At 37.3% G+C, this 17,069-nt stretch overlaps 2 protein-coding genes across 2 annotated transcripts; both read left to right on the forward strand.

Moving 5' to 3' along the window:
* The first annotated feature begins 524 nt into the window (after positions 1-524).
* LOC106441763 (probable disease resistance protein At4g19520) lies at positions 525-4,612 on the forward strand. Its single transcript, XM_048753164.1, has 3 exons — positions 525-895; positions 2,749-3,820; positions 4,004-4,612. Exons 1-3 carry the CDS (start codon positions 525-527, stop codon positions 4,610-4,612), a joined length of 2,052 nt encoding a protein of 683 aa, XP_048609121.1.
* Positions 4,613-5,917: 1,305 nt separating this feature from the next.
* On the forward strand, positions 5,918-8,365 carry LOC111202900. The gene is made up of 4 exons (XM_048753166.1): positions 5,918-6,841; positions 6,895-7,179; positions 7,245-7,442; positions 8,342-8,365. The coding sequence occupies exons 1-4, from the start codon at positions 5,918-5,920 to the stop codon at positions 8,363-8,365; spliced, it is 1,431 nt and encodes a 476-aa protein (XP_048609123.1).
* The last annotated feature ends 8,704 nt before the right edge of the window (positions 8,366-17,069 follow it).

The raw sequence follows: 17,069 nt of genomic DNA on the forward strand, positions 1-17,069 counted from the left end.
CAACTGTTAGATCATATATAAACTTTGTAACTGAGCTCACCTAAATTGTACTCAAGATCTAATAGTGCATTCCAGGATACTGATCCTGAAGAGAGAAGTACCAGATGGAAAAGTGGAGAACTCTATAACATCTTGTGTGCATTCCATTTTTCTTTTCACGCCAACAAACAAACGAGAGCGAGAGAGAGAGTTAGAGAGATCTAGAACGAGAGCGAATCGAGAACGTATCGGCTACAAAACTGACCTCTAGTTGATTGCTTCTTGGAGCTATTGAGCATATTTTTTTTAACTAACAAACTGGCTTTCTTTAAGTGAAAACATATAGTAGACAAATCCCTTTTTCAAAAAAAAAGAAAAAAAAAAGAAACATATAGTAGACACAGACTTGGTCGTTACTTGTCTTTATCATTTGTCAACGGTAGGAATTTCGAAGAATCTTCTCTGTCTTATTATATCACTATTTACTGATAATGCCCTCCCTACAAATATTACACGTTGTCTCCATTGAACTTCTAATCTCACAAATGAATAACAACGATGAAATCAAGCAAACTGTTTACATTAGTTTCAACATTAATGACTCGGATGTTTCTTCATTCATTAGGTACTTAGTTGCAGCCTTACACCGCGAAGGTATCGACGTGGCATCTGAAAAATCCGGCCACGATCTGAACAAGGGCTGGTTTTCCCGTATCAAGCTTTTTGTGGTGGTTTTCTCAAAGCCATGCACGTATTCTGTGGCATGCCTAGAGAAGCTTGTGAAGCTTCTTGAGTTCCTGCGAGAAGAAGACAATGTGGTGGTTCCGGTATTCAATGACGCAATGGCGAAACAAATGGATCGGAGAAACTTTCTGGAGCGTTTGAGGCACTGGGAAAGTCTCATTCTGCAGATCAGGTGACTACGTGGGAACGCGTGCTAAAGGAAATCACGGGATTACGAGGCCATGAGTATACAAATGAACTAAGGTATGCAAATGAAACTCCACCGATATATTTTCTTAGTGTTAAATGTAACGTGTGTCCGAACCAAATTCTTAGATATATTTAGACTTATTCTAGGTCACCCCTAGGATGAACCTCTAAGTTCACCAACCAATAAGATTGTTTTATTTTATATTCGATATCTTTTAAAAAAGGAAACAAAATATTGTCAAATTATATTATGTTTTTAAAATTAAAAGGTAAAAAAAATAGTAATAATTACAAAAAAAATATTTTACGTCGTCAGCATAACATTAAACCCTAAACCCTAAATTCTAATCCCTAAACCCTTAATCCTAAACCCTAAACCCTTGGATAAACCCTAAACTCTAGGATAAATACTAAACTTTAAATCAAAATCACTATACATTAAAACATTCAAGCGTTTAGGGTTTAGAGTTTTACTGTTTTTTATTTAGAGTTTAGGATTTATCCAAGGGTTTAGGGTTTATCCAAGGGTTTAGGGTTTACCCAAGGGTTTAGGGTTTAGGGTTTAGGATTTAGGGATTAGGATTTAGGGTTTAGTGTTTTGTTGAGAACATTAAAAATATATATTTTTTTAATTCTTTTTTCTGTAACTATTATCTTTTTTTACTTTTTTTATTTTAAAAACATAATATAATTTGAAAATATTTTGTTTCCTTTTTTAAAAGATATCAAATTTGAAATAATGAAATCCTACTGGTTGGTGAACCTAGAAATTCACCCTAGGGGGTGAATCCAAGAATGACTCATATATTTAAGGATATATTTTGTAAAAGAATATTTTGGCTTTCTTTTTTATCTTTGTTATTTTTATAATGTCACCGGTAAGTTTAAAGTTTGTTAACAAGAAAATATATATCATTCTTCACATTTTTGAATTTCTAAAGTGCGAAAATATTTTAACTTTTGCCTATAAAAATAAAAAGAAGGAAAAAAATCAATAAAATGTTTCAGAAATTAATAAGTGAGAATGATGAAAACTAATAACGAAGAAAGAAATATTCAAATCATCCAGAAAATTAATGTATACAGAAGCAAATAATAAATAGATTTAAGATGGAAAAAATGTTTTGTTGATTTATTAAAAAAATGTTTGTTGATCATCTATTTAACTATGGTGAGGAAAACTATCTATAGTTCTTAATGAAAGTTTGAATATATTATTTAACATTTTTAATCATATTTATTTTAGAAGATTTTGAATAATACTCACGCGGTAAAGCAAAGAAGCTTACAATATAAAGAAGGGAAATACCCTAGAATAGCACTAAAAAAGTTTGTATCACAAATATAGATTTTAAGAATCAAAATGACCAAAATATTTCATTAAAAAGGTAAATATACACTTATAACCTTAGGTTAACTAATCCAAACTTTAGGGTTTAGAGTTAAGGGGTGGAGATTTGGGTTTGAGGTTTAAAATTTTATATAATAGAAAATAAATATGAAAAATTAAAAAATAAAAATTTTAAAAATAGTTTCAAAAAGTATTTTCGAATTACAAAGAAAATTTGAAAAACAATTTTTTAAAAAAAATTAATTAAAAAAATTATAAAATAGTTCGAATTTGAAAACATATTATTTAAAACTATATAAAAAAAATTTATTTTTTTATTTTTGTATATATTTTAGGATATTAGTGTTCTTTTACCTATTAAATCAAATATTTTGGTCATTTTCCTCTTTGTGGTCTATTTTTGTGACCAAAACTTGAAAATGATATTTACAAGAATTGCCCTATAAGAAATTACACATAACTTTTTTTTTCTTCTTTTTTTGCAGCGAAGCAGCCGAACTAATTGAAGAGATCGCCAAGAATGTATTTCAGAAGCTCAATCCAACGGAAAATATTGGGATACACACGCAGTTACGAGTGCAAGAAAACTTGTTATGCAAGCAACCATGGGGCTTTCGTTCTATAGGCATTTTAGGCAAGCCTGGGATAGGCAAAACGACGCTTGCTGAAGCAGCCCTTCGAAGAATGCGCGATGGCTATGATGTTCCTCGCTTCATCAGAGAATGCAATAACAAGATCACTGAGCATTTTTCTGATGAAGACTTTCAAGAGATCTCAGTGGAAAAGTTTGACCTAAACAATCAAGATGCCGGGCCATGTCATCGTCAAAAAAGACTTCTCCTTGTCATAGATGGTTTGCAAAATGCTCAAGATGCAGAGTCTTTTCTAAGTGGATTTAATCGGTTTGGTCCAGGGAGCTTACTCATAATAACCTCAAGTGAAAGAGAAGTTCTTGAGAAGTGCCATCTCAATGAGATTTATGAACTTAAAGGTCTCGATGATGAAGATGCCTTGAAGCTATTCACAAGGTGTGCCTTTGGGAAAGATGTTATAGACGAAGAACTTCGGAAGCTTTCGGTAAGTGAGATTGAACGTTGTGATGGAAACCCGTCTACTATTCGCTCACATGCCGAGAAGATGAAGAGCAGGATGGAAAGAATAGACATGGAGTCAGCTTTGGGCAGGTTTTGCCACATATCTTCTTTATGTTTTCAGGAAACTATGAATAGTTTCTCTATAACTCCGAAGCAGTCTTTCTTTATCACTGACGCGTACAACTATCAATGGGATCTTGAGAATTTCTCGGGATTCGACCTAGCCTGCAGCTTGGAGATTAGGTTGAGTGACCTAAGGGGTCAATGCTTGAATTATGACTCTAGGCAAAAGTTTTTCTTTTCTACCATCTCATCAACCTATCTATCCGATTTTACGGATCTCTCGCTACCCAACTTCACTAGCCCTGCCATTGAGTCTATGCCTATAGACCTAAAGATTCTCCAATTAGGTCAAGAAACGTTACTTGTTTGTCAAGTTAACAAACCTTGGGAAGGATATAAGGTCAGGAAGCTCTAAAAACTCATCATTTTCTTTATTTTTTTATCTGGTAAAGTTCAAAAAAAAATTTTAAAATATATTAGGAACATTACTTAAATCAAGATGACCTAATCAAAATAAATGATTTCTAAGAACTTTAACAAAACTAATTTTTCTGGTTCTTTTCCATTTTTTCTTCTTTCTCAGAGCTTCTCGATATTTAAAATAATCAAGCTTGGCCAATCGAAGAAACTAGTTGAACTTGAAGACATTTCTGAAGCACGTGACCTTGAGAGAACCGATATTCAAGATTGCACAAGCATGAAGAGCATAACAGTAGTAACTGATCACCTAGAGCCTCTCCAAGTTCTAAATATGTCTAGTTGCATTGAAAGCCAGATTCTTCAGTGGGGACTCCAAACAGATCCCCTGTGCCTTCTCTACAATTCAGCAAACGAGACAAAATCTCATTTCTACTTTGATTGCACCTTCTGTAGGTCGATTTGGACCGCAATAAGCAGTAGGATACATCTCTCCCCTCTACAGATATGGGAGGATGTATTCTCTGCCATGGTAAACCTCAAAGAATCCAAAGCTAAGGAACTCCTATCCCGAATGGCTTGGCACTCAACTATCTACGGTCTCTTGTTTGAGAGAAACAGTCGTCTTTACAGACAGAGTTACAGATCAGGGGATGCAATACTGGCGCAAATCGACAGAGAGTTCAGAAGCCAAGTTTCACGTTTGAGAAAGAGACACCCTAAAATAGCTTCTAAAATCCTTGGACTCTGGCTCGGAACTTCTTCATGTCGCTGATGCCTTCAACCCTGCCTTGCATTCGACCACAAGTAGCGATAGACTCATTTCTTCCTTGGCTACCACGTCTTCCTCGTTCCACCATCCCTGAACTGTTTGGTTTATAGGTTAATTCAAAACCATCACATATGTAACACATATGAGACCTTCCGGATACCCAAGAATTAACCCCATGCATCTCCTATAGACAATGGATTAATCCAAAAATCAAAACCTAAATAAACTGAAATCTGATAACTCTTTTATTGAAAGCTTCTACATCAAATTGTTTGAACAAAAAAAAAATTTGTGTGAACAAACAAAAAAAAAAACTTTGACGGAACGCTTGATATGGATAGTAGAATGTATTGTTGTGCCTCAATGTTTATATATGAGCCTGTTATTACTTTCTTTTTATCTAAAAATTTGCACACTTTTTCAAAAAAAAAAAAAATTGTACACTTTAATTATTACATCAAATGAAATTCAATAAATTAACGTTTAATTTAGCTTTTTTATTTAAAAATACTGAAGATTTTAATAGAAATGTTCGAGCATGCATTATTTGTGACTGATTTTGAAAGTTTGACATTTTTGGTTGTTTTTCTATTTGAAATAATATTATATATTTACGGAAGTGGACAGGAAAAAGCTTAGCATCAATAAAAAGGTTACAGTGAATGGAAAAAACTGGTTCCTGTTGTTACTTGTCACACACGTCAGGGGTGAAACCTTTACCTCTTTGGCTTTGTGGCAGGCCGAAGGTTTCTACTTTCTAGTGGAGCTCTTTTCTTACCCGACAAGTGGCAAAGAGTCAATTGAGAAACACTTAGTGGTCTGGCATATTTGTTATTAGTATGAAATCCCGGTTTACTTAATTGTTATGTTTGGTTAAGTCTCCTTTAGCTTAACTGGATATATATATATATATATATATATATATATATATATATATATATATATCTGAACCAAATGTACATGTTGACTAACAAAAAAAACAAACTTTTCTTATCTTCTTCAAGCTCTCAATGCGATCTCGAAGCTCGATTCTCAATCTTCATCATCTTTGATTTTGAGTTCAATATGATATCAGAGTGATGATAATCTTCTTCCGCTTCGTTCTCTGAGCTTCGTTTTCCTCATTTCCATGAGTATTCCCCTGCTCTCTCTTTCGCGATTCTTTTACTTCATTGTTCTTGCGATAAGTGAGATTTGCCTTGGGATACTAGTTTGTTGCTTGTTCGTGATTGATTGCTTCGATTCATCACTTCTGTGATTCGATTCCATTGTTTGTTCTCGTACGATTGGTGATTTCAAGATTCTTAGATGGCGTCTTCTCAATCACTTGTGATTCCTCTTGCCTCTGATTCTTTCCGTACTTCGTCTGATCATTATGAGAACCCCTATTATCTTCATCATAATGATCATGCTGGATTGGTTATTGTTACCGATCGACTGACGACAGCTTCTGATTTTCACTCTTGGAAACGATCTATCAAGATGGCGTTGAATGTGCGCAACAAGCTCGGCTTCATTGATGGTACAATCCCTAAGCCTTCTCTCTCACATCGTGACTATGGAGCTTGCTCTCGTTGCAATGACATTGTGGCTACTTGGTTGATGAATTCGGTATCCAAGAAGATAGGGCAGAGCTTGTTGTTTATATCTACTGTAGAGGGGATCTGGAACAATCTCATATCTCGATTCAAGCAGGATGATGCTCCTCGCGTTTATGATATTGAACAACAGTTGAGTAAGATTGAGCAAGGCTCACTGGATGTCTGTGCGTACTATACGGAGTTGATAACTCTCTGGGAGGAACATCGTAACTTTGTGGAGCTTCCAGTTTGTACGTGTGGGAAATGTGAGTGTGATGCGGCATCTTTATGGGAGAAGCTACAACATAGGAGCCGAGTGACAAAGTTTCTGATGGGTTTGAATGAGTCTTATGAGCAGACGAGACGTCATATCCTTATGCTCAAGCCGATTCCCACAATTGAAGAAGCTTTCAACATTGTAACTCAGGATGAGAGACAACGTTCAATTCGTCCTGTTACTGCAGTTGATAATGTAGCTTTTTATACTGTGAATCCTTCTACTGTGGTTGTTGATCCTGCTTATGTTGCAGCTTACAATGCAGGACGTGCTTATCAGAAACCCATTTGTACTCATTGTGGGAAGACTGGTCACACTGTTCACACCCATTTGTACTCATTTGTAGCTTTTCATACTGTGAATCCTTCTACTGTGGTTTTTGATCCTGCTTATGTTTTAAACTTCATGGCTATCCGCCTCGTTACAAGACTTATGGAGCACCACATTCTCAGAACAGGACTCAGTCTCAATCTCGTGCATCACACACTCCTGCTAAACCAACTTCTCAAGATTCAGCACCACAGGCTACTTTGACTAATGCTGTAGCAACAGTCTGTGCTGATACAGATTCACGGTTCATCTCACAACTTCCACCAGTTTCTCCTCATTTGACCAGTGGAGGAATGAACTTGAATTTGCAAAGCTTTACTCCACAACAGATTCAGAGTTTGATAACGCAGTTCAATGCTCATGTCCGAGTTTCAGAGCCTCAAGTTCCTCCTCATTTACTCCTCTTCCATGTGCAACTATCACATAACATGGTGTCATGGATTCTCAGTGTTCTTCTGGTACAGTTACATTCCCTTCTATAAACCTTACCTTTGAGAATAATACTCTTCATTACAAACATCATTATCTTTCCACTTTACAATCATTTCTTCCTAAAGATGCTTGGATCATTGATAGTGGAGCATCTAGTCATGCTTGTTCTGACTTAGGGATGTTTGATAGCTTTGTACCAGTTTCCTCTGTCACTGTAACTCTTCCTAATGGTAGTTTTGTTCCGATAACACACACTGGCACAATTAAGATTACAAATTCTTTGATCTTGTATGATATTTTGTTAGTCCCTGATTTTCGATTTAATTTGATAAGTGTGAGTAGTCTAATACGTTCTCTTACTTGTGCTGCTCATTTTTTTCCAAATGGTTGCTTGATTCATGAACTTTCTCGGGGCTTGATGATTGGGAAGGGTAGCCTTTACAACAATCTATACATACTTGATTCACCGTGTGCTGTTTCTGACAAGACTATGTTTTGTGGCTCAATCTCAACTGATAGTTATGTGTGGCGTCAACGTTTGGGATATCCATCTTCAAGTGTTTTTCAAAAGATTTCTTCTTCTTTACTGTCTTTCAAAAATGTAGAGTCTGATTCTTTTCCTTGTCAAGTTTGTCCTTTAGTAAAGCAACGCCGTTTGGCTTATGTGTCTCATAATAATCTTGCTTCTCATCCTTTTGATTTGATTCATATGGATGTTTGGGGTCCGTTTAATGTCGAGTCTGTTGAAGGGTACAAGAATTTTCTTACTTTGGTAGACGATTGTACAAGAACCACATGGATTTACATGTTAAAGAATAAAGGTGAAGATTCTATTGTATTTCCTTTATTTCTTAAGTATGTTTCAACTCAATATAATGCCAAAGTTAAGGCTGTTCGTTCTGATAATGCACCAGAGTTAGCTTTCACAGATCTTTTTAAAGACTTAGGTATAATCCATTACTTTTCTTGTGCATATACACCTCAACAGAATTCTGTTGTTGAGAGAAAACACCAGCATCTCCTTAATGTTGCTAGAGCTTTACTCTTTCAATCTAATGTTCCTCTTGCTTATTGGAATGACTGTATAATGACTGATGTTTTCTTGATTAATAGGATGCCTTCCCCGCTTTTGGATAACAAATCACCACATGAGAAATTGTTAGGTAAACTTCCAGATTATACACTACTTAGATCGTTTGGCTGCTTGTGTTTTGCTTCTACTAATATCAAAGATAGAAATAAGTTTAGTCCTCGCGCCATTACTTTTGTTTTTCTTGGATATCCATCTGGTTTTAAAGGTTACAAACTGTTAGATTTGGAATCTCATTCGGTTTTGATTTCACGAAATGTTGTTTTTAAAGAGAAAGTATTTCCTTTCAAAACAAGTGATTTACTCTCTGATTTTTTTTATATGTTTCCAAACACAGTTTTACCAATGCATGTTCCTTTACATTTTGTTGAAACTATGCATGTTCGTTTTGATGAAAATGTACCTTGCCTTCTGATGATTTTCCTCGAACACACACTCAACCTGTTGTAGACTCTGTGAGTAATGTTCAAGAGGATTCTGGTACTATTCTTTCTGATGTCTCTAGGCCAAAACGAATGACTAGAGCTCCTACTTATTTGTCACAGTATCATTGTTCCCTTGTTCCTTCTCTTTTACCCACTTCGGTTCGTATACCTCGTTCATCTGATATTCATACTTCTCATCATTGTTTTCTTATACCTCCATCTTCTTTTTCAACCAATTCTTTTCCCGCTTCTTTTAAAACACCTTATCCCATTTCATCTGTGCTCTCTTATGATCTGCTTAACCCCATTTTCCAGTCCTCTGTTATAGCTTATTCTATGGAAACAGAACCAAAAACTTTTAAACAGGCCATGACATCAGATAAGTGGAAAAGGGCTGTGAATGTGGAACTTGTGGCTATGGAACAAAATGGTACATGGGAGATTGTTGCGTTACCAGAAGGGAAGAATGTTGTGGGTTGTAAATGGGTTTTCACCATTAAGTACAACGCTGATGGGACAATTAAGAGGTATAAAGGGCGTCTACTGGCTCAGGGTTTCACACAACAAGAAAGGATACACTATCTGGACACATTTTCTCCAGTGGCCAAGCTCACAAGTGTGAAACTATTGCTTGGTTTAGCGGCTATCAAGGGCTGGAGTCTGACGCAGATGGACGTTTCTAATGTTTTTTTGCATGGTGAGCTTGATGAGGAAATATATATGCGTCTTCCTCAAAGGTATACTCCTCCTGCAGGTGTTGAATTACCTCCAAACCCTGTTTGTCGTTTGAAGAAGTTGATATATGGTTTAAAGCAGGTGTCGCGTCAGTGGTATAAGCGCTTCTCTTCAGTTCTTTTAGGAGCTAACTACATTCAGTCTCCGGCTGATAACACGCTGTTTGTGAAGAAGACTGCAACCTCTTTTGTTGCGGTAATAATATATGTTGACGATATCCTGATTGCTAGTGATACTGAGGCAGCAGTAACAGAGTTACAAGCTCTTCTCCGTTCAGAGTTCAAGATCAAAGACCTTGGTCCGGCTCGTTTCTTTCTTGGATTAGAGATCGCTCGCTCATCTGTTGGCATCTCAGTTTGTCTGAGAAAGTACACACTTAACTTGCTAGAAGATTCTGGTCTTCTTGGATGTAAGCCTAGCTCTGTTCCAATGGATCTTTCCCTTCATCTCACGAAGGACTTGGGTACTCTTCTTCCTAATCCCACTCTTTACCGTGAACTGATTGGGCGACTCTTATATCTCACGATAACAAGGCCAGATATCACGTTTTCTGTATATCAACTCAGTCAGTTTCTATCTGCTCCGACTGATGTACACTTACAAGTGGCTCATAAGGTTCTGCGCTATCTAAAGAATAATCCAGGCCAAGGCTTGATGTATTCCGCCTCTGCAGAATTATGTTTGAATGCTTTTGCTGATGCTGACTGGACAACTTGTAAAGAGACTTGGCGTTGAATCACAGGCTTCTGTGTCTATCTTGGCTCTTCTTTGATTAGTTGGAAGTCTAAGAAGCAAGGAGTTGTTAGCCGAAGCAGTACTGAGGCTGAGTATAGGAGTCTTGCTATGGTCACTTGTGAGCTGATATGGTTACAACAGTTTTTTCGTGATTTGTTCATCATTGTTACAGGTCCTGCAAAGCTGTTTACTTAATTGTATGAAATCCCGGTTTACTTAATTGTTATGTTCGATTAAGTCTCCTTTAGCTTAACCGGATTCATATATATATCTGAACCAAATGTACATGTTGACTAATAAGAATAACAAACTTTTCTTATCTTCTTCAAGCTTTCAATGCGATCTCGAAGCTCGAATCTCCATCTTCATCATCTTTAATTCTGAGTTCAATATTTGTTTCCTTTGTTCTCTTCACTTGGTCACTTGGTCTTGCGTATCTGGGCAAAACTGAATAAAACATTCATTTATAGCCTTGAAAATTTTGAGGAAAATTGCGTACTTTTAAACCCCCAAATTTTTATAGTTGCTTTTTGTTAAAATCTTTAATAAATCATCTACTGCCCCTTAAAATCTCAGGGCTGACAATGCTTCATCCCTTGAACCATAGACACCTATGGTCTATCATGTACAGTTAGCTTTATCATTCTTGAAATTTTCATTCCTGGCATCTTATTGTGTGGACCCAAGTGTGTGATAGCATTATACCCAAGTTTTTCACCGAAAATGAAATGTAATATATGAGGAATGAATTTATCTAGCTAGGTGGCTCCCCTACTGCTTTTGTGAGATGGAAGTAGTTTCATGCCCATATTGGTCCTGCGCGTTGAATCTCATGTAATTCCATGCCCATTTATGTACGTGTTTGTTTAGATCTGTTTAGTTTCAAATCCACTAAATCTGGAAATATGTGTTTAAGGCTGTTTATTCTTTTTGCAAATATAGTTTTTTTTTTATCAATAATCTTGTCATATTTTAATAACTTTTTATTTGATTTCAAAACTTTATAATAATTAGAAATTTGAGTTAAAGCAAATTTTGAAAATTAAAAATAACTTTATTTTATTAAATATTAATCAGTTCATAATATCATAAAATATCAACAAAATCTATAGGTTTTAAATACAATTATAACATAAAAATTTTTCAAAAAAACACAAACTAAATATAATAACCATTTTGTTTCAAAAACAAAAATTACAAAATTATGACATTTTTAAAATTATCTTAAAAAATCATTTTAAATATTATAAATAAAATTATCTTTAAATTCATTTTAAATATATAATTTATTTTAAATTACTCATAATCGAGCCTAAACGAATACCCATTTATTAAACATGTATGTTTTCGTTAACGAAACAGACTGATCCGTGTAAATCCATTTACTTTTACATGATAATAAACAGACAACAGGTTAACATTTTTATCCTAGGGTTGTTTAAGTCTGTGAGCTTCAGACCCGTTTTAACGTGGGTCCTTTTTAACATCTCTAAGACCATCATTGACCTCAGTCTTTTAACTGAAGTTTTTAGCTTCGGTTAAGAGACGGTTCTTAGCTTTTCTTAGATTTTATTTTAATTAAGAAAAATTAAGAACCGTCTCTTAAATAAGAGATATAAGAGCCGTATAAGTTAAGAATCGCAGTAAGAGACCTGGATTAATCATGCCCTAAGTATGTGCATATAGATGATGAGTTCTTGGACTCATTCTCCAAGCTTAACACAAAAGATATTCAAAACTAAGGTTCTGAGCCTTTTAAATCTTGGAGTTAAAAATTTTTTACCTTTTTTCAAATATCAAGTTTTTTTTCTTTTCAAATGTCAAGTTAATGCCACGTCATCTTTCAATATCTCAATTTTATCACACTGTTATCCAACTCTTGATACTTGGATATAGTGGTTAAACGCTCCTCTGAGTTGCTTCATGATGACTTGTTTTACTTTCAAAAGACGTGAACCTTGAGTCCTTGACTCTCGATTTCTTCATTTCTGGATGCATCCTAAACATTTCATTGTACATTTCTTGATCTTCATAAGCTTTGACTAAGCACCATATTGATTCCTACTTCCTATTGAAACTAGAAATCGAATATGTTTGTGTATGCAACTGAATTATAAGAATCACTCTCTTATTTAACCTCAAGGAAAACTCACTCAAAAACCTCAAGTTCTCAATCACACACACTTGATCCAATCATAACTCGATGGACCTATTATATAGCTAAACAAGTAAATCCTAATCTTAGAAGGCTTATGTTATAGATAACTCCTAATGACATATCCATCTTTATCTCGAATCTCAATCAGATCAGGATTCCTTGCTCCGCAAGTCTTCATTCTTGTTGAGTCATCTTCAAGCTTATTCCAACATTCTCCCCTTTAAGCTTGAAGTTGATTCCTGTTGTCTCTTGAACCCCAATGAACTCTCTCATCTCCTTAAACTTGAGTCTCCCAAGTCCCTTCGTTAGTATGTCCGCCTTTTGTTTATCACCAGCGACATGCTCCACATCTACCTGTCCATTTTCAACGCACTCTCGTATGAAATGATATCTTCTGTGTATGTGCTTACTTTGCCCGTGGAAGACAGGGTTCCTAGTGAGCGATATAGCAGACTTGTTGTCCACTCGGATCATGACTCTTTCGCACTTGTCGTCTGTGACTTCACATAGAAGCTCCTGAAGCCATATTGCCTGCTTAGCTGCTTCGGTAGCTGCCATGAACTCAGCTTCACATGATGATAACGCCACAACTTCTTGCTTCTGTGAGCACCAAGTGATAAGACTTTCTCCAAGATAGAACATGTGTCCTGTAATACTTCTCCCGTCATCGATGTCTACGTTGAGAGAGCTGTCGCTGTATCCTAGCAGTGTTGCTTTGCGTGCACGTCTGTAGGTGAGTCCATAAGAGAGAGTTCCACGCAAATACCTTAAGACATGTTTCAATGCGGCATCATGTGACTCTTTAGGATCGATCATGTATCTACTCAACACTCCAATGCTGTAAGAGAGATCAGGTCTTGTGTGAACTAAATATCTCAAACAGTCAATACTTCTTCTATACTTCTTCTATACTTCTTCTCATCAGTCGAAGCTTCTTCCTCTGCCTTCGAGAGTTTTAAGCTCCCGTCCATTGGCACATGTGTAGAGTTACAACTATCCATACCCATCTCAAGCAAGATCTTGGACGCGTATCTCTCCTGTCTCAGCGTAATCCCATCCTTATGTTGTACTACCTCAATTCCTAAGTAGTATGTTAGTCTTCCCAAGTCGCTCATCTCGAATTTAGCTGACATCTCTTCCTTAAACTCAACTATCATCGACACATCTGAGCCTGTCACCAATAAATCATCCACATATACTGCGACAATGAGAAGATCTCCATTCCTCTTTCTTTGATACAAGGACGGTTCCTTGGAACATCTGGTGAACTTTAACTCCCTTAATATCTGATTGAGCTTATCATTCCAAGCTCTAGGAGCTTGCTTTAACCCGTAGAGAGCTTTGGACAGTTTATAGACCTTTCCTTCACTACCTTGAACCACAAAGCCTTCAGGTTGTGAGACGTATACCTCCTCTTTCAGATCACCATGCAGGAAAGCCGTCTTTACGTCTAAGTGATGTACTTCCCAACCGTTAGACGCAGCCAGAGCGATGATAAAACGTACTGTTTCGATCCTAGCAACCGGGGCAAACACCTCATCATAGTCTATCCCGTGTTTCTGCACGTAACCCTTTGCTACGAGTCTTGCTTTATATTTGTTCACGCTTCCGTCTGGATTCCGCTTGATCTTGAACACCCATTTTAGTCCGATGGGTTTAACTCCTGCTGGTAGCTCAACTAAAGTCCAGGTTTGGTTCTTCTCGATTTAAGTTATCTCATCTTCACAGGCCGTTAACCATACTTTCATTCCTTTTGCTTCTGAGAAGTCCCACGGTTCATCATTAATCGACATAAGGAGCCACTCACACTCTCCTTCAGCTAGAAGGATATAGTCCGACAAGTATTCTGGTGTCGTCTTAACTCTCGTTGAGCGTCTTAGTTGAGGTTGTTCATGTTGTTCTTCCTCATCATCCGAGACCTCAATCACGTCATTGTTGTCCTCAACGTGATCAGTTGTCTCTTCTGTCTCTTCTGCTCTCGTCTCTCCCTCAGATTCCGTAGTGAGCTCGATCTCTCTTAATCCTCTGTTTCCAAATTCACCAAGATTGATACTAAACGAGCCATTATCAGTCTCTTTCGCTTGACTGCTCCAGTTCCAGCTCTCATCCTCCATAAATACTACGTCACGACTTACTGTGATTCTCTTACTCACGGGATCGAAGAGACGATAAGCTTTGCTTCCCGGCTCTGTTCCGAGGTGAACCAATGCTCGTGAGTGATCATCTAGCTTCTTTCGATGGGGTGCTTCTACTCTTGCGTACCCGACGCAGCCAAACACTCGTAGATGTGCCATATTAGGCTTGCTTCCTTTGAATACTTCGTATGGAGTCTTGGCATCTAGTGTTCTGGTAGCTGCCCGGTTGATGAGATACGTAGTGTGCCTAACTGCCTCTCCCCACATGTAGTTTGGAACACTCATATGCTTCAATATACTCCTTGTCATCTCCAGTATTTTTCTGTTACGTCGTTCGTTCGACTACTCCGTTCTGCTGAGGGGAATATGGAGCAGTCAAATGTCTCTGGATACCGTTCTCTGAACAGAAGTCGTTGAATTCTCGAGACGTAAATTCTCCTCCCCTATCAGTTCGGAACGTTTTGATAAAGAGACCCGTCTCTTGTTCAATAGATGTCTTAAACTTCTTGAATTTCTCAAGGGCTTGACTCTTTTCCTTCAGAAGTATCGTCCACATATAACGTGAGTGGTCATCAATCATCACAAACACATATCTATTTCTCCCAATCGTCGACGGTGTGATTGGACCACAGAGATCCCCGTGTAGTAGCTCAAGCCTCTGTGATGCTCGGAAGGTGGTTGCTTTTGGAAACGATCGTCTTGACTGCTTGCCAAGCAAGCAAGATATGCATGTATTCTTTGTTACTGTAATCTTTGGTATTCCTGTAACCAATTCCTTGTCAACCATTAGTCGTATATTCTCGAAGTTGATATGCCCAAGCCTCGCATGCCATTTGCTTGAGGCGTTAGACGTCATGAATTGCAGACAAGAAGGGCTCTCTGCCTCGAGTGTTACCTTATACAAACGATTTCTTCCTCTACTGGTTTGTATTAGAAGTTTTCCATCACGATCATATATATTTAACACATCCTCCTTCATACGTACCTCAAACCCTGCCTCTGTAGCCTGTCCCAAACTTATGATGCTACTCTTAAGCGCTGGTATGAAGTACACGTTCGACATCATCTTCTTCATTCCATTCTTAAACATAAAACTGATCGAACCTTTCCCTTTTATGTCGATACGAGAGTCGTCACCAAACCTAACCTTTCCTGTTACGGTCTCATCAAGTGTAGTGAAGTATGATCGATCCCCTGTCATGTGATTGCTAGCTCCGTTGTCAAGGTACCACACGTTGCTTTTGTCAAGACTTGCTTCAAAGACACTTGGTTTCACCTTTTCTTCATTCAGAAACACTATTTCATGTAACATCAGCTCGTCTGCCACATGTGTTTCTTCTTCTTTTGTTTCTTGAGCTTCTTGAAGCTTGAGTAGGCGATCAGGACAGTCAGTAGCATAATGACCCACTTTGTCGCATCTATAGCACCTGATTCTCGATGCATCTCGAACTTGATAGACGTACCGTCCTCGACCTCTTCCTCCTCTGTTATAAAACCTTCCTCCACGACCACGACTTCTACTGTCGCTATTGTATCCTCGAATATCTCCATTAAAACTTCTGTTATCCCCATTGGAGCTACGAGCATACTGCTGGTCCGAGTTAGCATACATTAGCTTGCTCTGTTCTTCCGAGCTATCGTCTTCTATACTAATACGTTCTTCGTAGGCTTTCATTCGACCAATTATGTCCTCGAAACCGGTTGTCTTAAGATCTAGAACTTGTTCCAACGCTGCCACGATATGAATGTATTTCTTGGGTGGAAGACTTTTCAGAAATTTCTTGACGAGTTTTGATTCCTCTATTTCTTCTCCAAGAGCAGCAGACTTTGTGGATATCTCGGAGATCCTACCAGTAAACTCATCAATGGTCTCGTTGTCTTTCATCTTCAGCCGGTCGAATTCTGCCATTAAAGTTTACAGTCTAGCCTCCTTGACTCTATCAGCACCCATGTGTCTGGTTTTGATAGCGTCCCAAACCCTCTTTGCTGTATCTAACTCTCCAACCTGTAACACTAAAGCTTCGGGTATCGATTGAACCAGCAACGCCATGGCCATGTTATTTTTCTCGTCGTCTGTTCCTTCTGTTTAAACGATATCCCAAACCTTATGTAGCTTCAATAATATCTTCATCTTGATTGCCCATACAGTATAATTTGTAGCATTCAATACGGGACACTTTATCGATGATGATCCTGGCTCCTTTGGTTTTGTTGTAACCACCGCGAGATCTCCCATAGTTTCAATGCAATGCTCTGATACCAAATATTGAAACTAGAAATCGAATATGTTTGTGTATGCAACTGAATTATAAGAATCACTCTCTTATTTAACCTCAAGGAAAACTCACTCAAAAACCTCAAGTTCTCAATCACACACACTTGATCCAATCATAACTCGATGGACCTATTATATAGCTAAACAAGTAAATCCTATAGAAGGCTTATATTATAGATAACTCCTAATGACATATCCATCTTTATCTCGAATCTCAATCAGATCAGGATTCCTTGCTCCGCAAGTCTTCATTCTTGTTGAGTCATCTTCAAGCTTATTCCAACACTT

This window comes from Brassica napus, chromosome A2, assembly GCF_020379485.1.
Source record: "Brassica napus cultivar Da-Ae chromosome A2, Da-Ae, whole genome shotgun sequence".
Classification (NCBI taxonomy): Eukaryota; Viridiplantae; Streptophyta; class Magnoliopsida; order Brassicales; family Brassicaceae; genus Brassica; species Brassica napus.